Source organism: Callionymus lyra, chromosome 5 (genome assembly GCF_982586985.1).
Source record: "Callionymus lyra chromosome 5, fCalLyr1.hap1.1, whole genome shotgun sequence".
In the NCBI taxonomy this organism is placed as follows: domain Eukaryota; kingdom Metazoa; phylum Chordata; class Actinopteri; order Syngnathiformes; family Callionymidae; genus Callionymus; species Callionymus lyra.
In genome coordinates this window covers 24032248-24055405 of record NC_141822.1, presented here as the reverse complement: position 1 = coordinate 24055405, position 23158 = coordinate 24032248, and the positions used below count along the sequence as shown (strand labels likewise).

Genomic DNA, 23158 nt, shown 5'->3' with positions numbered 1-23158 from the left:
TCAGGACATTGCAAAAAGGATAAAGACATAATGGTTTCTTTTTTTCATATTAAATTAACCCTTTTGTTATCTCAGGGTCAAGGTGACCCAAAGGCCAGAAAACATATGTATTTATTCATGCCAGGGAGGTTCACCTTAACCCAGAGACAACACAAGGGATACCACTTTCTGGTTTTCTGGTTTGACCCTGAGATAACACAAGGGTTAGGATGATTAATTGAGTAGCTTGATAGGATTTGAATTACTGGAGATCGGTTATTGATGACTGATGCTAATAAAATAAACAATGCTAATTATGAATGATTTCTCTAATAACTGAGCTACCAAATGTTTACAGAGCTACGGTTTCTATTTTTGTGTTGTTCCGGCTCATCGCTTGATTTATATGCAAGCGCTTCCTTTTGTTTAATGAATGTGAATTAGTGCTCACAGACAGAAACAGTTAATAACATCAGTTGAACACATTGCCACTGAAGACTGCATGTCTTATTTATTCTACAGGCGTGTTGGCTTCAGATTAATGTCAGCCTCCAAAATGGAGGCAGAATTTGGATGGGGAGATTTAGGAGACGTGAAGAGTGGCATGTTTTTTTGTGTTTTAAACATTTGCTATCTGCCGTTTCCCATCTGAATACTCGCTGTGATGGCTGTCGTGTTCTCAGTTTGCAGAATATCCACATTTGTCAAAATCCATTGCCGGAGCTGTCAAATCCTATAATAATGGCGCTTTAATAGATCAGTGAAGCCACACTTTGGGGAAAATCATTTGGATTGAAGAAATTTGGGTTACACTAACGGAAGCGCCGTGGGACACACGACTCTGCAAAAAGATGACAAACCTGTTCAGGGACAAAATCATAGAGAACAGAGTACAAAGTGAAGGAAATTGTTTACTGGAGGCAAGGGATGTTATTAACAAAGATGAAGGAGTTGAGGTAGAATACCTTCAAAAGATGAAAGACCAGACTCAAATTTTTGAGCAAATAACAAAGGCAGTTCAGGGACAGAGGACGCTTTCAGGGCTACAGTCTCGAGGGAGAGGAGGAGGAGAGACGATGCTGCCATGTGGCAGATTAATTGAGGTCTACATATAAGTTAATGAGTTTTTTATCGTTTATACTGATGTTATTAGATATTATCATAGGCCTTGATTACAGTTAAACACATTTGAACTGTCTATATATTAACAAGTGCTCAAGAAAAACAATTATCTCCTTCAGGAGTTAAAGTGCTCCTTATGAATGATCTAATAATCAGCGTAACTATTTGTCTTATGTTCTTTGTCTTTTGGAGTTTTTAATCAGGGTTTATTTACCTAGTCCACCTAAACCTATATTCTTCTTAAGTATCAACTTTATTTTTCATGTACTTCACTACTTTCATGTACCTATGTCATTGTCTTTCTTTTCCTCCTTGAGCACAACCTGTGTTTATTATAAATGATCCAATATCCTCCACTAAGTTGGCTAAGTCTGAATGGAAAATAAGTTTAATAAATCACATTAAAACTGATAGCAATTCACCTTCTGTTGCAGAATGGATGGATGGATGGATGAGTGTATGGATGGATGTATAGATGGATGGATGGGTGTATGGATGGATATATAGGTGGATGGATGGATGAACGGGTGCATGGATGGTTGCATATGTGGATAATGAATGGCTGAATGGATGGATGGGTATATGGATGGCTGCATAGACAGACGGATGGGTGTATGGATGGATATATAGGTGGATGGATTGGTGTATGGACGGATGCATAGTTGGATGGATGGGTGTATGGATGGATGCATAGATGGACGGATGGGTGTATGGATGGATATATAGGTGGATGGATTGGTGTATGGATGGATATATAGGTGGATGAATGGGTGCATTGATGGATGGGTGTATGGATTGATGCGTGGATGGATGGGTGTATGGATGGATGTATAGGTGGATGGATGGGTGTATTGATGGATGAATAGGTGGATGAATGGGTGCATGGATGGATGGATGTATGGGTGGATGGATTTTTATACATAATGTACATATAAAGACTTGTGCAACATAAAAGTACATTTTCAGTTACTTCAAAATATTTTTTTTCTCTTATTTTGCTTTCAAAATCAACACAGCTATGTGTATGATAAATAATACATTTAAAATACATTTTCATGTATAACATTGTGCCACGGATCATGAAGTACATTCAAGCAATTCACTTGTGATCAAATGTATTAATAGGGAATAAAGATGGATGGAGGTGAGTTTTATCAACACCTTCTCAAGTGGTATTTGTACAATCCAAATCCAAGTCCTGTGAGTTTGAAAAGTTTCATGTATTTAAAAAGAAAATTAAAAGTGATAATCTTAGTTTTGAACGAGGTTTGTGGTACAAACAAATATATTGTTAAAATGTACTTGGATAGATAGAAAGTTTTAGAAAGATGTATTTTCAAACATAAGAACAATAAAAGAAAGATCAGTGTTTCATATAATGTATTCAAGATTTAAAAAGCTCTTTCACGTAATCATTACGGTTTTTCTTTTCCCTATTATATTCCGGCGTTTGGACTCATCAAGATGATAATGCACAGTGTCTCTGGCAACGGCTGAAAAGGTTTTGAGCTTTTTATCATTTAAAGCTAAAGGTTTTTATTTATTGACCTTTTAAATGCTGTTTCTTGAGCTTTCTATATGATATTTAAGATAACATCATTAGTTATCGTAACGAGCTGCTGTGTTGAATTAGAAAATTAGAATGATAAATCGGGTCAACACAACTGTATCTATTCAGGATTGGTTCTCTAACAAGCTTGTTTACTGACAAGTTGCTTAAGACCTTGGCACTATAAACAACCCTTAGTATAATTGGCTTTTGAGTATCAGAGATACATCTTTGGATTACAAAGAAATGAAAAAAAAAGTATTCTGGTTCAATGATACATGCTGGATATTCCATGGGGTTTTTTTGGACTTGATGTCAGAGTCTGTGCTGACTTTTGTTTGGAGCTGATGACGATGTGGAGTTTAGATCAGTGTGAGGTAATGGAGCAGCGACCAGCACCGCTGCGCTCAGTTCGAGGTCGCTAAATTGACTTCCCGGGGCTGAGGGAGGGTTACATTTAAAACACTTCAGCACTTAATGTGAGCGCACAGCGGAGAGATACCCTCTCCCCACTGACACCAAATCCCACCCATCGCTTTGTTAAGGCGCCGTCATGAGAACCTGCTGAGCTCGCCAGATCGTTTGCACTATGTCTTTGGAATAGCTGATAGTAATAGCTCTAATTATACCACCAGTTTTCATTCTACTTAAAAGCTGCACAATTGCTAAATGTATTCTGGTAATTTATTAAAGTAATATTACTTGTCTTCTCTCCGTTAATGTTGGTTAGGGATGAATCTTGGATAACTATGGAATCCATTTGTTGCCTCATTAAAATCCGTTCAATCACATGCTGCGGAATATAATGTCAGTGTCTAGTGAGTCAAAGAGTGAGACGGAACAAGTCCAAGTTGCACAGCAGCAAGGCTAACGAAAGGTTTCTGTGTTCGGCGTGGCCAGAAAACCACAGCGAGGGAAAAGGACAATGGAAGGATATTAATAGAGATGTTTACTAAGACCTTTACTGAAGCCATTGTCATTTATGTCTTGTATTAATATTTCAGTCCGCTTGCATCAGTTGATCCTGGACAGACCTTTAATTTTATTTACATAACCCTTCTTCTATTAAGGAGGCAGAAGACCCCAATTCAAATAGGTCCAATGTCTATTTACTAAATATTATATCAAGATGATTTTAGTTATTTGTATAAGGTAAGGTAAGGTAAGGTAAAACTTTATTGATCCCTCAACGCCGGGTATATTAGCTACTACATTCTGAGTAAGGAGTGATGAATAGTTGTTTGCAATGTTATACGTCTTTCTTTCGGCATTCCTAACAGTTATTGTGTCCGATAACGTATGTTGCATTGAAAACCTGTTCCACATTTTTATTCCTATTATTGGAGTGCTCCTTGGGAGAGTAGATTCATTCCCATCAGGTGAACATCGGGAAAAATAAAACTAAAATATTTATAGAGTAAATTATAAAAGTGTCATTGATTATCTAGTTATAACTAAGTGCAGTGAAAGTACAGCCCGCTGCTTAAGGAAACACTATTTTAAGGCATTTAAGAAATCCAATCCTTAAAAGTTTTACATGTTTTTTTCACATTTGGTGGACATTCCAACGTAAGTTTCTAAGTTGCATTTAAGGGTTTTTGCTTTATTTAGTTCTGTCTACTGCTGTCCACTCTGTTATATGTCTTGGTCAGACCTTGCTATTACTTTCTTGGATTCAAACCCCTCTACCCAAAGACCGAAGCCTTTATCTTATTAATTATTAAGAAGCACAATGTGAAATAAAAGATGGTCTTGACTGAAATCGAGAACTACAAGGTAATTTATTCCGAGATAGATCAATAGATATTGGTCATAATATACTATGTGTTCTAACGATTAAAGTGACTAAATGATCATTTCTTCAACACACATAGTGAAGACATTAAGCTACAAAGTCATTCGGTTTGGTGAAATGTGAACATCTGGTCTCTTAAAGTTCTTTTGGTTGAATCTTGAATTAAAAAAATTGTGTTGTTGCCCTTTAAAAAAAAAGTTGTAAAGTTGTTTTCTCTACTTTTGAAGAGAAATGATAGCAGTGGTTTCCTCTGACAGAGGTGAGTGAAAGATGATCCACAAACAGAGGGAGTTGAGTGAGGAGGAGGAAGGAGGTCAAAGATGGATGTAATGATTTAGAGAATCTGTTCATGAGGGAGCGAGAGGGAAAGGAGTTAACGCTGTGGCAATTTAATGGCTTTTTGAAGAACGATGGCTCTCTAATCTGTCGATAAATTTGAGGTGTAATAGACCTCCAAGAAAAGAAAGAAAGGAATTGTTGAAAACTCGGGAAAGACCACGCAGCGGAGAAAGTAGAGACAGAGAGGGAAGAGGTGAAACAGATAAGATGGATAAAGCTCCAAGTCAAGTAGAGAAGGGGTGAGTGATTGAAAGGGAGGAGGCAAGAAAAGAAGTCGTGATTAGACAGAATCCACTGGACCATGAGATTGATGACCAACTCCCGAAGAAAGGAGGAGGGACTTGGGGATAGAGACGATATGAGAAAGCAGGAATGAACAAGGAAAAAAAGTCTTGGTGAAAAGACTGATGAAAGATCAAAAATCAGCCTTTCATCTTAATCCACAGCAGGTGCCAAATCTTTGACCCGAAAAAGATTGATGCTCTTTTTGAGGCTTTGATAACCAGAAAAAAAAGATTGCTACATGAATCTATTCCTGATGGAAGGATTTTCAGAACTTTCTCAAATGTATCTCATTCATGATAGAAAATGGGCCTTAAAACAGCAGCTGTCCAGTTCTAACAATACAAACAAGTCATCACCAGAAACAGTAAATACCATGTATAGACTTTAGATTTCAAGCCAAAACCAACGTGTTCAACAAGACTTCAGTTTACTCACTCCAGAGGATGCCTGATTTACTGACCTTCCACTAGAACTCTTTAACCACTCTGTGTTTGAACTCCTCAAGAGCTGTCTGCAGGTTCACTTTCTTGACATTCCTCTATTTACTGATCATTAAAAAAAAAGTTTTTGGACACAGTAAAGGCCTGAAGGAAGTCAAAATGTTGGTGCAACTGTTCAGTCAATTCCCATTCTAACAAAGCCGATTATAAAGACTGTTAAGTGCACAAGTTGAGCTTGACTTTTAGAGGATACGGGAATGTAATGGAAGGAAACCCAAGAGTCGATGGTAATCCTGTCCCGTGAGGTCGTTTCTCTTTCTCTGCTTTGATTACTCTCCTCCCTATTTCCCCTCAGACTCTGAGTCTGATACGCCAATCTGTGTAAACACTGTTCTCGGCTGACGTTAGCTTCCCAGAAATGTTTACTTCCTTTAGACCGTGAAGTTCTTTTTTCCAAAAGGAACTTACCGCAGTGATGTGATGCGGCTGACAGAAAAATGCCTAAAAATATGTCTTCTGCTTTTTGCTATCTCGTTGCTGACATTGTTTTTTTCTTCTCACTCCCTTTAGGTTCTGCTGGAGTGAAAGCAGACGCGGAACGCTACGATGGCACACATTAAGCTTTTGGAAATCTCCACCGACAATTGTCTAGCAACATAACCGCACAGTTGAGCGCTCAAACGCGAAGGTTGATGTCATATGTGTGGCGGGGCAGCCTCAAGCTGCACCGCCCGAGGTAGGACAACCCATGGAGGCGTGGCCTAAACAGTTCAAATGCTGCTGCCCGTGGTAATGCCGCCCGAGTTACCAGCAATGCCTTCTAAGGTGTCCTGCTTATACCTACTGACAGTGGTTTGCTGGGCCAGTGCTCTGTGGTACCTGAGTGTGTCCCGCCCCTCCACTTCCTTCGTGGGTCAGATGAACATCCCCGTCCGGAAGACGCCGAAGCTGAATAAGAATGCAACTTTCAGTAATATTCGGACGAGATCACTCAACCCCCATGATTTTGATTACCTCATCAACGAAGCGAAGAAGTGCGAGGCCGAGCCGCCTTTTCTTGTCATCCTGATAAGCACCACTCATAAGGAGTTTGATGCCAGACAGGCCATCAGAGAGACATGGGGCGATGAGAGCACGTTTCCCGAAGTGCGGGTCGTGACGCTCTTCCTTTTGGGTCGCAGCGTGGACCCGGTCCTCAACCAGATGGTGGAGCAAGAAAGTCAGATCTTCCACGACATCGTCGTTGAGGATTTTATCGACTCCTACCACAATCTGACGCTGAAGACGATGATGGGCATGCGCTGGGTGGCTACTTTTTGCTCCAAGGCGCAGTATGTTCTCAAGACCGACAGCGACATCTTTGTCAACATGGAGAACCTCATCTACACACTTCTTAAACCCACCACCAAGCCCAGGAGGAGGTATTTCACTGGCTACGTCATCAACGGTGGGCCCATCAGGGACATGCGTAGCAAGTGGTACATGCCCAGAGATTTGTACCCAGAAAGCAAGTACCCGCCATTCTGCTCCGGCACCGGCTACATCTTTTCGGCGGATGTGGCCGAGCTCATATTCAAAACCTCATTACACACCAGGCTTCTGCACCTGGAGGACGTATACGTGGGAGTTTGCCTGCGGAAGCTGGGCATCCATCCCTTCCAGAACAGCGGCTTCAACCACTGGAAGATGGCCTACAGCCTCTGCCGCTATCGCCGCATCGTCACCGTCCACCAGATCTCCCCCGAGGAGATGCACCGTATCTGGAACGACATGACCAGCAAGAAGCATCTCAAATGTTAGCAGGATTGTTTGCGCAGGAGGAATTGAACCACCGAGTAGAGAGACTCTTCTGAAGAAGCATCCGGGACTTTTGTCTCTGAGCCAACTTGGCCAGAACCTGCTATAAGAGTATAACGCCAAAACTACGTAGTGTTTGTTTTTCCCTTGACCTTCCATCACCTTGAACGTGTGTGAAGCAAAAAGACTCACTGTGGAGTAAAACGTTGGAAATTTTCCTTTTTTTTGCTGTCACAGGAACAGCAGTGTGGGCTGTGGGTCAACAAAACAGAAAGACTCACTTTTTTTTTAAAAAAGAGAACCACCAGTGAGTCGACCTGTTTTGAGTCAGCAAGATAATTAGTTATGAACTCTTTGCAAATGTGTGAGACAATTCTTGTACACCAAACAACCACATATACACCCACCATTTTTTTGAAGACACCATAATTAGTTTCAGCGATTTGCTATCTTTAAATGATGTGCTGAACATACCCCTGTTTGAAAATAAATCAAATTTCATACGTCGACGTCGGAATTCTCCATTATAGACTTCAGTGCAAAAACCATGCCTTTCTTTAATGGAGCTGAAACACTTGTGTTGTGGAAGATTGTTTCAAAATGCTACCTTACTTTGCAAACATAATGGTGTGGATTGCTGAGATCTAAAAAACAGAAATTCTGAATGTTGTTTTGTGTCACTAAGCTCATTATATCATATTTCGGAGAGAGATGTAAATGCTGGATGTACAACAGCAGCTTTCATCATCGTGAGAAACGTGTTTGACGATCTGATCCAGGAACCTCTCGCGTTGCTCTGACGGCTGAACGTTAGTGACGATCAATGTCTACACATAATGATTTTGCTCCTGTACATTACTTTGTCAAGATGTATTTTCTTACAGCAAATTCACAGAGAAAAGCGAATACGAGCTGCTTACATTCCCAGGTGAAATTTAACTTCGGTAATTGTGTAATGTGAAGTTATTTGTCTTAGACCACGATATTAGCCGAGCGGCAGATTGTTATGTGACATCAACACAACATTTAAGTGAGCAGATGTGAACTGTGGAAGTGTGATGAAGAAAGAAATTGGATTTTTTTTTTTTTTCAATCATGAAATAAATCAAATAAAAGAGAATATTTACTCCAAACTTTGTATTTATAAACTGGCGAGGTTTCTCTCACACCAACGCCTACAACGACACAGAAGCTGTCGTTGAAACTGGAGCTCATTAAGTCGCAGCGGCTGTGGTCTGTTTGAGGCCAATCCCTGTTCTCACCATAGTTTGCAGTCGAAGTTTGAGACGATCAGATTTGAGTGGACGTAGATGTCAGTGACTTGCAAGTCATCTGCAGAATTGGGAACTTGCTGTTCTTTGACCGCATTGTCTTAAAATCAAGGATTAATTGAAATGGATATTTATGTCAAAATAAAGATGTGCTTTTGAAATGTTTATTTGATTCATCCAACTTGTTCTTAATGTAATTATCCAACATCCTACAAATCCTACATATTAACATGAGAGAATAATGGCTTTCTCTCCACTGGTTTGAATGAGAACATTTAAAGATTGTAAGTAACCTCTGGCTTAAAAACAAATGAATACTATCAACACCAATTGTAAAGGAACAATATGAGACATTTATTTGTTTATTTATCACATTTTCTGTAATGATTCGTTTTCAAGAATCGTGACTAATGTCATAGATATGTTTATGATATTGCTGTCTGTGAGGGTCAGATTTTTGAACGTACTAGGAAGATAAAACAAGAAACTGACACAATAGGGATCTTATCTTTTTTTTTTATTAAAAAAATTACACAGAGAAAAAAGGTTATTGACTAAAGGGAGAATTTAAGCCATTGCAGTTGAGCTATTACAACACTAGGGGGATCCCAAACCAGTAGTGATGGGTTAATGAGGCCTCATGATGCAGCATCAGTTGTTGGAACTGAATCATAATTAGGTGTCTCTAAAACACTATCATAAATGCTAATCTTTTGGCCTTTAAAGAGCAACTCATGTGAAAACCCAACTTTCTTGACTCACCCACATGTTTCAAATGTTGAAGTATTCCTCTCCAAGATGCAGTAAGTCCTTTATCATGACAATATTTTGAACTTATTATTTCATAAAGTTCTCCCCGTCTGAAATGTAGGTAAACAAAAGGTTAAGAGAGTCCATTAAGACTTAATAATGGCTTCACTCCTCCTCCAGCCAGCCAGTTATCAAACCCTCTTTGTTTATACAACCGTCCTCTTGGAGGTGTAGCCTTCTGGGATTGATGGTGTGTGGTGAGATACCTTGATGCTTGACCAAACACAGCCGTGTGGGGGTGGTTGTGGTAAATATATTTAATCTCCAGAAAGTGTCTTAAATTGTTTCTTGAAGGAGTCAGTAGATCCATCAAACGCAGAGGGAGAGGAAGATCGTTCCAAAGCTTAGGAGCAACAGCCTGGAAGGATTTCTCTCCTCTGGTCCTGAACCGTGTGCGTGGAACCATCAGCATATTCTGATCCACAGACCTCAGAGCCCGAGCTGGGGTGTAAGGCTGGATCAGATCACTGATGTAAGGAGGAGCCTGACCATGAATAGATCTGAAAGTAAGAACCAGAATTTTAAAATTGATCCTGAAAGAAACTGGCAGCCAGTAAAGAGATTTAAGGTTCGAAGAAATTTGAGTTCTTCTACTAGAGCGGGTCAGAATTCTCGCTGCAGAGTTTTGTATTAACCGCAGGTGAGACAGATCCTTCTTGTTTAGACATGAAAACAAATTGTTGCAATAGTCTAAACGAGAAGACGTTGCGTTTGGCATGGCTTCTAAGATCCATATCATGTTTTGACAACAAGTTTAGAGATTTTTCTCAGTTGAAGGAAACAGTTTCTGGTTAGTTCTCTGCAGTGTTGAACTACATGTCTTTGTCAAATACAACACCCAGGTTTCTCAGGCTCAGTTTGACAGACTGACCTAAATAAGTCACCCGAGTATTGACTTAACCCTGGAACCTTACCATTGGGAGCAATAACCAGACTTTCAGTTTTGTCACATTAAGCTGCAGTGCAATTGTTTTCATTCAGCCATTGTTTGATTTCTAGCAAACAATTGCCTTTGCTCAGCACCTTTTAATATATAATGTATTTAACTCCTGCTGTCAACGGTGACTCTCTAAGCAGCGTCTGGAATAATGAGACAATAACTCCCACTTATCAGCTTGACTACTAGGGTCATTGACATCCATGTATCCATGCAGGTGAACCAGTTATGGAAAATTTCTGCATAATTCGAACATATGTTTTACTTAAGCACACCTTGAAGGGATTGTTCATTCACCAAATATTATTTCAGGACGACGCACTAATTATCCCAATAAATAATAATCATCTTCGCTGTATCTATTAAGGGACATTTAGTTCTCCTTTTGTTGTTTTCGAAAATATTTCAGTCTCTAAGAGCCTCCGTTTTTCACCTCTTAATGACTGCCTTCTTTTCACAGAACATGCCAGCCTGGCCGTTGGTGTCCGTGAGAAATAATTGTTATTCTCTTCCTCTCCTCCACTTGTGCTGTGTTCTGCATTCCTCTGATCACCCCCAGTGGCAAATTCAGTTTGATACAATACGCTGAGTAATAGAAAGTCTGCACAGTAATTGGCCAAACAAGCCTGTGGTTGAGCTTTTAAAAAGGCGCAGGCTTCGGGAGGAAGAAAAGCGAGTGATTATTCCGGGGCTTGTGGTAAATGAACCTCATAACGAGCGAGGCGGAGTGTGAGACAATTGGGAACACTCTGATTTCAAAACAAATCGTCAGAAGAAAGGCTGGGAAATAAAACAGTGTCGGGCGAAGAGCAGAACTTGGTTCTACTTTTTAGTTGCAAGACCTCAAGACTTACAATGTCCGATAATCTGCTGCAGAAAAAATCCCCCGACTACACTCCAAGTGTGAAATCCATTTATGTGGACCATAATATTTAGTCACCCTACAAAGCATTCCTGTAGCCTGTTGATATTTTCATCCATCCTTTAAAACGTTATTCAGGGAAGATTTTGTGTGTGACATCAGGCAGGATTTGTAAGATTTGGGGCTCATAAACTGCATCGTGATTTGGTTTTCAACGTGATCCAGAGGAATGGAAGCCATTATATTTCTGCTCCGGTCTGTTATGGGTAGTATCATTAGTTAAGTTGTTGTTTTTATTGAAACGCTATTTATGAACTAGATAATAGCATACCATATATCAGAGTCCCCCAACATATATTGTACCGTGGTCCGGTTAAATGTCAGGATTATATAATAACGGACCGATAGAAAAAAAAGTAAAAATACAAAAGCATGACCTGCAAAAAATACAATTAAGCGCATGCAGGAAACATCTCACCATAAAACTGAATCAGCAAGAGCTCTGGACTGGTTACAACAAGATGTTTGTGTACTTGCATCTTTGTAAACAGTGGTCCCTCGTTTATTGCGGGGGACACATTCTAAAAATAACCCGCAAAGTAATCAGCATGTTTTAAGGCCGTAAAACCCCTAACAACACACTTTTATGCACTTTTCTCAGACAGGCATTAGCGTTTTCTCACAGTTCTCTCTTATTTAAACAACAAAAGGAGAACTAAATGTCCCTGAATAGATACAGCGAAGATGATTATTATTTATTGGGATAATTAGTGTGTCTTCCTGAAATAATATTTGGTGAATGAACAATCCCTCCAAGGTGTGCTTAAGTAAAACATATGTTCGAATTATGCAGAAAGTTTCTGAAAATAACTGGTTCACCTGCATGGATACATGGATGTCAATGACCGCAGAAGTCCAGCTGATAAGTGGGAGTTGTCTCATTATTCCAGAAGCTGCTTAGAGAGTCACCGTTGACAGCAGGAGTTAAATACATTACATATTAAAAAGGTGCTGAACTTAGGCAATTGTTTGCTAGAAATCAAACCATCAGAATGAAAACACTTTGCAGCTTAATGTGACAAAACTGAAAGTCTGGTTATTGCTCACAATGGTAAGGTTCCAGGGTTGAGTCAATACTTGGTTGACTTATTTAGGTCAGTCTGTCAAACTGATCAGGACCAATGGACTCTTCGAACACATGCGGTTGCTTCTCTTGCCTCACAAAAGCAAATGCAGGCACACACGCCCCTGACTACACAACATCCGCAACTTACAATACCAACTTATTAAAGAGGAAAACTGGCTGGTAGCAACTCTCAAAGTTCATACTTTCGCAGATTTAAACAAATTAATGAAATATTACTAAATGAAACGCTGTAACATCTTTTTCTCTAAAGGCCTCGATGCAGGTGTTTTATTCCGAGTGCAGAACATCTTTATGGTTAGTTGTTTCAATCTGGCTAGCCGAACAAATTCTGTACCCCTTAGGTAATCAGGACGCATATATACGGTTATCCTTCAGCCAATCAGGAACGCCGAAAACAATGTGTGTTCATATTGTACGCTGTAAAATAAGCATGGAAAATTACAATAAAAAATACGCAAAACAGCAATGGATAGGTGAGCCGCGTTTTAGCGAGGGTCTACTATATTTTATTGTATGCAGAGGACAGTGTTCTGTATGTGAGTGTCTCCTAGCTTAGCTTAGCTTATAGTTTGTGCCAATGTGCAAGTTTGTATTCAATTATTTATGTGGAATGAAGACTCTTAAACAGAAGTTTTGTTTCTTAGAGTTTGTGTTTTACTCATTTTCACTAGACAAGAGAAAAACTTTTTTTTTTAATGAAATGCCTTTTAGGTAGTAATCATAAATACAACATATTTTATTTATTTAATCTTTCTGTGCAGTCCTGTAACAAATGCCTCAGTCTGGGGACCCATACCGGTCCCTGGACCAGGGGACTATATATGGACCTATATGACTCGCTTGTGATGTGCTCAGGGAAAGTCATGCCAGTAGGAGACACCAGAGTAGACCAAATAGATGCTGGAGAGACTTTCAGACTCTCAGCTGGCCTGGGAACGCCTTAAGGTAGAGCTGAAAAAAGTGGCTAGGAAAAGTAAGTCTGGTCATCCGTGCTGAGGCTACTGCTACATGAACAAACTTCAAACACAGGATGGATCAACAGATAAAAACTACTTGTTCTTCATGTGGCATGTTGGCTCAGAGCATGAAAAAGTGAAATCACAGAAATCAAACCAGGGACCATATGGGTGAGACTCTGCACTTTTACCAACACCAGGGACATAAGCCAGGAAGTTTTCCTGAGTACTCTTATCTAGACACCATTAAACAATGTCAATAATACAGGGTTTAAAAAGAGAATATGGTTGGCTTGCTGAAGATCAGCAATCTCTGATTGCTTTTCTAGTTTAAGTGATTTGTCTTCTTATCTTTCTGGTGTTTGGGACGTCAGGGAGGCTTAGACTTTCCTCTCTTCACTTACATTTTACGGATGATCCCAAAGCGTTCCTAGGCCGATGGGATATTCTCTCAACACATCATGTTATATTTGATAAAGTCAAAATTATTCGTAGATGTAATAATATTGTGGATAAAAAGCTCTGGATTCCATATGCTTGGTCAAGAACGGTGAAGAAAAGTTCAAGGTCCTCTGGAATTTTGTTTGCTTTCATTATCAACCTCCATACATTTACTGTGATTATTTTTGTTTTATGGTTAATGGGTAACCTGGGGTGACGTGGAACGTCAGCCAAGACATGTTGCATCTCAATTTGATAGACAACCGAGCCCCGGAGTGAGTCAACAAACATCCGGTCTTAAAATCCATCACTCACTTGTTACTGTGCTTGAGTGGAAGTCCAGAATTCATTACAAACATGGCTCCACTTTCATTCTCAAGCGGCTCATTCTGAACCCTCCAGGGTTCACGCTTACGAACAAATTGGAGTTGGCATGAAATAAGTCATTCGGTTGCCATGACGAACCCGGCCACTTCGCCAAAGATCATCTTGATGGAATATTTTCACTGAGATTTAACACCGCATCTTGACACTGAACTTGTGTTGACTGCTAAACAAATCAATGAACTCCTAAATGTGCATGGAATTCTAACACTCAAGGTCTCCGTTCACACCTGAATGTAAACTTAAATCAGATTTCTGGCATTAATATTAATATGTTTCAGAAGAGAATGCCCTTGTTCTTGACAGCTTTTCAAGTGGACGGATCGTTCTCTGTCATCCTCTAACAGATAGATGGGATTTAAATAGAGAACATACATCGTGGCACGAGGCCGGGGCGCTGAAGGCGGCGGACGAGTGTGACAGGCTCAAATTGAAATGCGGCAAATTAACCCTTAAAGGCCTCAAGTTGTGTGAGAACTCGTGTCAGCGTCACCTTCATGTGACTTTTATTAATGACCATCTGCGCGACCTCAGTCACATTTCCATATTCATCACGTGGACCTCAGAGGCGGCTGACGTGGGATGGACTTGAGAGTCGATTTAAAAAGTCACGACATTTCCACAGGCCTGAAGCAGACGCGTATATTGGAGCAATCATTCATATTCCATCAGGAAACCCAAGCTTAAAATAGAAATGTATTCGAGATGTTTTCCAGCTTCGACAACATATACTGGGTCTCATTCATGAAACCTTTGCAGAACAAATATGTGTGTAAAACGTGAGTTGAGAGAAATGTAAGGAACTTGACATTCATCAATATTTTAGTAGCTTAGATCTTTTTAGTATCTACTAACAAAATCTACACCAGTCTCTGACCAAGTGTAGATCATGTCTGTTTTTAAGAATGCATTGAAGTATTGTTTGACACGCTTCTACTGCTCTGTTATGTCAGAAATAGGCAGATGACATGATGTGAGAATAAAAAAAATAAAATCTTTTAAAATAAGATTTGCTTTCAATTATCAGGTTTAAAATTCAGATTATGTTTATTGTTGTGTTCTATTTAAATTGACTGTATAGATTTTTATACATAATGGATGCTAATTAAAATAATAATAAAAGAATATAGCTTAGTAACTGGTTATATAACAAAATGTGTAAACAATCAGATATATTTCCTGACTGAGCAGTTTCCTTAATAATCAAGCGATGTTTGTGACAGCAGGTAATATTTTGGACTGTGAGACTTAAGTGTTTCTTTTGTGGGTTTATTTGTCGCCAGTTTCTTGTCAAATCATTTATGGTTCTCCTGTGAAATGTTTCTTAAGTTAGATCTAAGAATAGACCTTAATGTGCACATAGATTTATTCACATATCATGATTGATACCCGGTTATGTGAAGCCTCACTATGACCTTATATGGTTCAAATACTTTGCTTTGCATGGGTTGTAAAAAATAATAATGGTTCAGGTGGATTATATTGGTCTTGCAATTGTAGAAATAAGTAGAAGTAGTGGTAGTAGTAGAGTAATCCTATTTTTATATATATATATAATATGGAATAATTTGTATTCTAATAGTGTAATCTGTCTTTATTTAGCTGCAGCAAGATATGAACTTTATTTTACTTATACATCCTCCTATTCTCTGGATTCTGTGTGATGTGCTCAATATGAGAAAGTGTGACCTGACAGAGGCAGGAAGTGGCTGCTTTGAGACAAGACGTCTTATAAATGGCAGCCGCCTGAAGGCCACCACCAAGAAGCTCACAGTGAAAGATGACGGCTACGTCGTCTTTAAGTACCTCTGCAAGGATCGATGTCATTTCAAAAGCATCTCTCACATCACGGCAACATGTAGGAGGTGCAAGGAGTGAAAGTGTGCTTTGACAATAATGACTATAAGCTTTCTAAATGTGAAATTTGGCACTTTGCTGTCAATGCTGAGAGAAGTATACAATTGAGTTTTTGTCAGCCCTCTTCAAGCTACCTCTGCCATTAGATAAAGTAATGTGTCTACTCAGCCACTGGAATTACACTGTTGAGAACAGAAGATGCTGCTATTGATCTTCACCTCACTCCGGTTCACTGCTTTGATTGGTCCATCTGTCAATCATGAGAAGCCCAGAAGTATTTTCTATATGTAAAGGGTGACGTGTTCGACTCATGAAGGCACATGTCAATTAAATCCTTTTCTCTTTCCAGTATACTGCAGTACAATCACATCCTGTTTCCATCCACATTAGATTGTTTAAGCGCTTTGAGACCCTGGTCTAGAAAAGCGCTCTACAAATGTACTTACTTACTTACTTAAAGCCTCATAGTTGCATTATAATGTCTCAAGAATGTGGACGACACCTTTATATGAACAAAAGCATGATCTGATACAACGCAGCCATTAGTGCTGCTGTTTATCTCCAACTCTGTGTTACTCTCTTAAAATCGACGCTATACATTGACGACCAAGTTATTGATTTGTTAGAGTGTTAGAGCATTGGCCAACGTGCTTGAGCACTTTTCGTTAATGCCTTTGACCTGATTACAAATGCATCACATGCTTGGCCTTCTGGGAAGAGAGGAAAGAAGGGAGGATTAAACTATCTCTCAAGCCATCTCCCTCCAGACTGTTGAATAAAAAGGGGGGTGTTCTGAGTTACAGTTTTTCTTTTGCTCCTCTGTAGTCAAGCAGTCACACCTGGACTGTGGGAAAGAGCTGTGCTGTGTCTCAAATTATGCACTGCTTAACAGTACACTGTAAGACAGTGCACTTAATTTCACAGTATACAGATTTTGACACGGTGGTAGTGTACTTTTTAACGCTGATTGCAACCATTGGAACCCTATCGCCACAGCTTTTTTTGAGCCAATCGAAACAAGTAATTAAGGTGTGTTTCATTGTGTTATTATTGTTGTTGTGTTGTTTTGTAGTGAATATTAATATTTTCTTGAAACATTGTTTAACAACCTAGCTCTAGAAATTGTTCATTGATCCACACTCAATTTTACGGCCGTTTGAGTGCGCCAATTGAGTTTTAACACTGCTCAGTGTGAACGCACTAGTGTTAAATTTAAGTGTAAGTGCAGAAGTGCCAGTTTTGGTACACACCAATACACTATTCTTCATGTGCAGTTTTCTAACCTGATCTATGCTAGCTTGCTCTTCCAGTTATATCTCTGAGAAGGTTGTTGATGTTATTGTGTCGTGACAAGACAACAAATGTAAGGATTCATCCAGGTTGGGAACATGTTTTGAAAGGAAATACATATGACGTTAGTTTGGACCTACAGTAGGATCATTTTAGCTTAATTTTTTTTTTTACAATTTGTTTTCTCCTGTTGTCTGTGTAGAAATGCATTATGGGCCATGTCACACTGCAGCGAATAGCTAAAACATTCTGTGTTAATGAATTTCAACCAGATGGCCGTCTTCCAGGCAGCTAGCAGAACTTCTACCTCCTGGCGAGACCCTGCCTGTTCTTTGAAGATCCCCAAATGCTTTTCAAATGTGATGGATTCAACTGTTTATAAAAGGTGTCTGAACAACAGACTCTGTAGATGTTTAATCCGTAGATGCTTAATCCGACTTGTGGGATTCATTTTGTCAATTACTTATTGTTTAATTAAAACAAGTGTTCAGAGTCTCATCTTACCTACTAAGTAGCTTCACTGTCTGTCTGAAGGAGTTTTAATTATACTGGATTGCTAGAGGTGAGCTAGAGATTGCAAATGTATAAATTAGGAGCCTTAATGCAATGAAAGGGGTTTATTTATTTTTTTATTTTACTTTATTTCATGTACTCACTTATGACACAGGCCTGAATCCAGGCCTTGGCTAAGTGTGGCTCTGGGGCCAAATGAGGCCATTTAAATTAATTTAATTTTTTTAATTTATGATATAGAATAAAAATATTTTTTACTTATTTAAAAAAATGTCATAGCATTTTTATATTACTAACATTATTTATCTGACCTATCATTACAGTCCTAGTATATAAGGGCCCCTTAATAAATGTAATGGTTCACCCTTGACCCGTTCACTATTTAATTCACTAGTTATTTCCAAATTCTACCGTCAAGGTGTTGCAGGACGGAAATCCCTTGATGCCCATCAACTAGCCAAAGAAACTGGTTTGGAGTTGGTTGGTGTACTCATTAGAGTTCTGTTTTTGACCTCCGAAATCCACTAGAGACTTGAAGGAGAACTGGATCCTCTCTGGTCTACGCGTCCACTAATGAGGAACCTTCCTCAAAAGGTACCCAGCCTTGAACAAATGCTGGACCAAAGACCAGACTCTGATCCTTTATCGTTCCTCGGTTGAGTTTTTTCGAAGTTGCTGATTAAAGAAAGATTTATTTGAAACTCACAGTGCTTTGTGACCTTTAAAGATGTTTGATGGGTATTTTAAGTTTGTGTGTTATCTAGTCAAATCATTTGAATCACAGTCCCAGGTGCGATTTTTCACGTAATTACAGTAGTTTGAATGTTTAATAATTTTATAAACTATATACATATATACATACATATATAAATATATATTTCTATAAAGGGCACACGCTTGGTTACCTGCCTACCTTAGGTCCTACAGAGATCTTCCTGGGCTCAAAATAGCCGTCATGAACTGCTCTGTGTCTGGACTATCCCCTGGTTTTGTTGTTGGCCTTATTGTTTTGCCAAGACTAAAAAAGCAGAAAACACTCTTGCTGCTCTAAATACTCCTTTATTATTAGTGAATATGCTCATTTCCTTTTTCTCTTTCCAAGGAAGAACGAGTGAACGAGAATAAGCGAGTCACATCTTTCTAAAATAAAAATGAAAAAAGTCCTCCAACGATTTTTGGCTTCTTTTAGCCTTTAAGAGCTTCCGCATCATTTTTTCAAAATCCATCGCAATCAGCTGAAAAAAATGACATGGTACACTTTTATGTCCATAGAATCATGTTAAAAGAACAATAACATATTTAACTTAAATTACATGGTCTTTATATTTTACATTTTAAATATTCCTCGGCTAAAAGAGTGTATTCAAAAGCCTAATGCGACATCAACTTTTCAAAACACGTTTTGAGGTGACTAGGGTTAACAACCATCGAGGTTTCATCATCTATCTTTCAGGAATGTTGATGCGTTGAAAATGAATTATACCATAATTATCGTTATTATATTGGACCTGAAAGAAAGAAAAAGTTAATCATTTGTTTTCTTTATGCATCTGATCCAGACTGTCTCCTGCTTAAACTCAAGAGACATTCATCGATTCAATTGGGATGTAATTAATCTCAATTAACGCAGCATCCGTGCTCGTCTGACCTTCATCTCGCGTGTAATTTTACGCTTCAGAACACAAAGAAGGAAGCTCATCACAGGAAACCGGGAGGCTGTAACTGATGAGAGACACAAAGAACCACAACTTTGACTTTGTTGGAGCTAAAAAGGAAAAAAGCTTCCATAGTGAATCTACATGTCAAATCATTATCTCCCAGTCTTTACGACGCCCCTTCATCTCTCTTTCATTCTCAGCTGGAATCCTGCTCGCATCGTCTGCATCTTCCCGTGAAGCCGAGACAAAGCTCGGCAGAACATTTGGAGCGAAAAGTTTTTTTGCTTCATGCTGTTGACAGTCCATGCAGTTTTAAATGTGAAAACGAGGTTTTTTCAGAGTGTGCTTGTGGGTTCTGGTTCTATTTTCCTCTTACTTGTTTGACATTTGCCTCTAAACCTGTCAACAAGTCATGCTTTGTGAGAACAGCATGGAGGAAAATGCAAACACTTTGTATCTGTCTCCGTGGAAGCTTTCATCCCGGGATGTACAGGCACACAGAGAGGAATATATTGACATGTTTTTAGCTTCGCTCTCCCCTTTGACTGCCTTCTGGAATGGCTGCCACGGGTTGATGGAAGAATCCTGAAATAAATCACATAGATGTACCTGCTGTCAAACAACGCTCTACGAATGCGGCATAAAAATAGACGGATCACACATGACTTAGTTTTGTTAAAACCCAGAAACATATTTCAAATGAAAGGTTCATCCGGGAGCAAAGGCTCAATTGACTGTCTAACCAAGTTGATCTCCAGATCCTGATGAGAAGACTGAGGGATGAAGTGGGACTGTCTGGGTCTGTGTTACAGTGGTTCTCATCTTACCTTTCTGGGCGCAGTTTTAGTGTATCTGTCAATCAAATAAGGTCTGAATCGGCGGATCTACTGTGTTGAGTCGCTCAAGGTTCTTTTCTGGGTCCTTTATTATTTTTGCTGAACTTCATTCCCCTGGGTAAAATCATTCAGAGATTTCCTGATTTTTGCTGATGACATCCAGCTCTACTGCTCTTTAGATCCAACTGAGCCCCAGAGGCTGAACAGCTTAGTCAATTGTTTGCTAGAAATCAAACAATGGCTGAGTAAAAAAACACTTTGCAGCTTAATGTGGACAAAACTGAAACTCTGGTTCTTGCTCCTGATGATAAGGTTCCAGGGTTGAGTCAGTACTTGGGTGACTTACCTGGGGTGTTGTATTTGATAAAGAAATGTCTCTAATGCAACACTGCAGAAAACTGACTAGAAACTGTTTCCTTAAACTGAGAAAACTCTAAATTTACAACACAACATGATCTGGAGCTTATAATCCATGTGTTTGTGTCTTCTCGTCCGGACTATTGTAAGAGTTTATTTTTGTGTCTAAACAAGAAGGAGCTGTCTCGCCCGCAGTCAATACATAACTCTGCAGAATTCTGACCCGCTCTAGTAGTAGTAGATTTCCCCGATCCTTAATACTCTGCATTGGCTGCCAGACTCTTTCAGGATCAATTTTAAAATTCTGGTTCTTACTTTGAGATCTATTCATGGTCAGTTTCCTCTTTACGTCACTGATCTGATCAAGCCTTACAACCCCGCTCAGGCTCTTACATTTTTTCAAGAACTGTGGTTTATCTTTACTGTATAAACAATTCCATTTAAATAATATTAGACTTGATGATCTTTATTCCTTAACAAAGATGGAGTCTCTTGCTTGACCCACACTCATAAAATTGTATCTATATAAAATCATCTAATGAGCTTCAAACTGCCCATGGGTCAATAGTTTGAAACCACTGACTTACATTCAGGCATGGCCAATGTACTTGGGCAGACTTCATGTGCCTGCCCCCTGGTTTCCTGAACCATCACTCAACTAGAGAAGGCAAAATACACATTTTTTAAATTTATTCTTAAAAACAAAAGCTCTCAGATGTGACACAAGCGTTTAATAACACCATGAGTCAAATTAAATCATCGCAAGGTGGAGCTGGGACAAACAAACAACTTTCTCTGTCCTTCTGTGAAGAAGTTGTAAATTTTGTGTTGAGGTGGATGAAGGCATTTCAACCAGACTTGGATACAGTTTAAAAAATGTAGGAAAATGTTTTAATTTTGTAAGGTATTAAGAGAACTTTGGCAGTGAGACCCTATCGTCAGAGTTTGATAAATGATAGTGGGTTAGAGATGAGGGTGTTGGCAAGTTTGCTGCGTCTTCACTGCAAAAAATCAATAATCTTACCAAGTTTTCCAATCTTTTATGTAGCCAAAAAGTATGTTTAATCTTGTTTTGAGAGCAATATACTGTGCAAGCATAGACTTCTGCTACAGACAATCTAAAAATGCTTATTTAAGATTTTCTAAACAATTCCTCATGTGAAGAATTCAATACAAGATGGACGTTGCAGTATGGAGGTATTTGGACTTTTTTAAGTGTCTTTTTGGACGCAGATGAAGACGTCACTACATTAAAATACTTTTTTTTTCTATAACTCTAAAAAGGAACAGATTACTCTGAAAAATAATTCCAACCCTTAGTCGACACGAGGGTGAGTAGAAAAAGAATGTTTGAGAAGTTTTGATTTAAGGTGATCCATCATTTTAAATGTCATCAGAAATTAGGTTATAGGCTGTTACCTCTTGGTAGTTTGGAGTTATTTTTTGGCTTGTTTGTGTAAACATTTTGTGAACGTCACATTTTATTGAGCTGCAATTGCTTTAAATAAAAGGTGGCAATATTCTGTGTATGGCTTTCATTTGTTATTGATTTATGGGGTTTTTTCCACTCAATTTGAGTAAGGAACAAAAAGTGAAGTAAGAATTAAAAAGAAAGTTTTGAGATTATCTGACTTGTATACAGTACTTATAATAAATGTTTCAAAACTTACATCAAGACATTTCTCACTTCGTCTAACACTTTTTTCTTTTAAGTTGAGTGAAAGTGTGATCGTCGGTCAACACCGATTCAAACTTGACGATTGGTCTGCAGAGGAGTTGTGTTGAGGAGGAGGGTGAAGCACCAGTCAGCTGAAAAGTGGTTTGAGTGATAAAGAGAATGAACAGAGAGAAGGTCGACTGTCTGAGTGCAAAGCTTCATTTGCTTTTATTACGGGAACTTCTCAATGCGATAACTCTTTGTATGATGATGCCGTTCACATTCAGCCCCTGCTAGTTTTCACTTCATCAAACATGGCCCTTGTTGAAAAAAGAGGCCCCTGCACTTCTTGAAGGTAATTGCTCTAGAGATGACGTTATTGCACATTCCACATTACGCAAACCTTTAATATCCACGTAATATCTTGATCATGAACTCTTCCTGTCTTCTGAAATTACTTATTGGTAGTGTTTAATGAAGGTCTTGAGTCTGAGATTCTTAAAAAAAAACTTTATAGTTGCATTGCAAGTTGATCAACAAGAGCATTCTAGTTAAGATGTGTCACAGTATTCTGAGTAAAGTAATCAACAACCAATAGTAAAGACTAAGAGTGTTCACTACATTAAGAAATCTCAAGGATTCTTTACTCTTTTGTGGCATATTAATGTTCGGGCTGACTCAGAATAACGATAGATTGCTTTTTGGATGATTCATTGTTCTTTTAGACACTTAGTCGGGGCAGAGGAGTTCTCATATTAGGCCTGGTTCTGCTTAAGGTTTCTGCCTGTTAAGATGACCTTTGTCCTGACCTCTGTCACTCGTTGTGATTGGCTGGAACCTGCTTTTATTTCATATATTGTTATGTAAACTGTAAAG

The 23158-nt window shown here is 39.0% G+C and overlaps 1 protein-coding gene across 1 annotated transcript in view; it reads left to right on the top strand.

Moving 5' to 3' along the window:
- The window catches only part of LOC148079853 (beta-1,3-galactosyltransferase 1-like), a 109255-nt gene extending 100610 nt beyond the window's left edge, over positions 1 to 8645 (top strand). Inside the window, exon 4 of the mRNA XM_087791552.1 lies at positions 6080 to 8645. Coding sequence (XP_087647678.1) covers positions 6284 to 7309 — 1026 coding nt within the window. The 5' untranslated portion in view covers positions 6080 to 6283 and the 3' untranslated portion in view covers positions 7310 to 8645. The remainder of the gene's footprint in view (positions 1 to 6079) is intronic.
- Positions 8646 to 23158: the final 14513 nt, after the last annotated feature.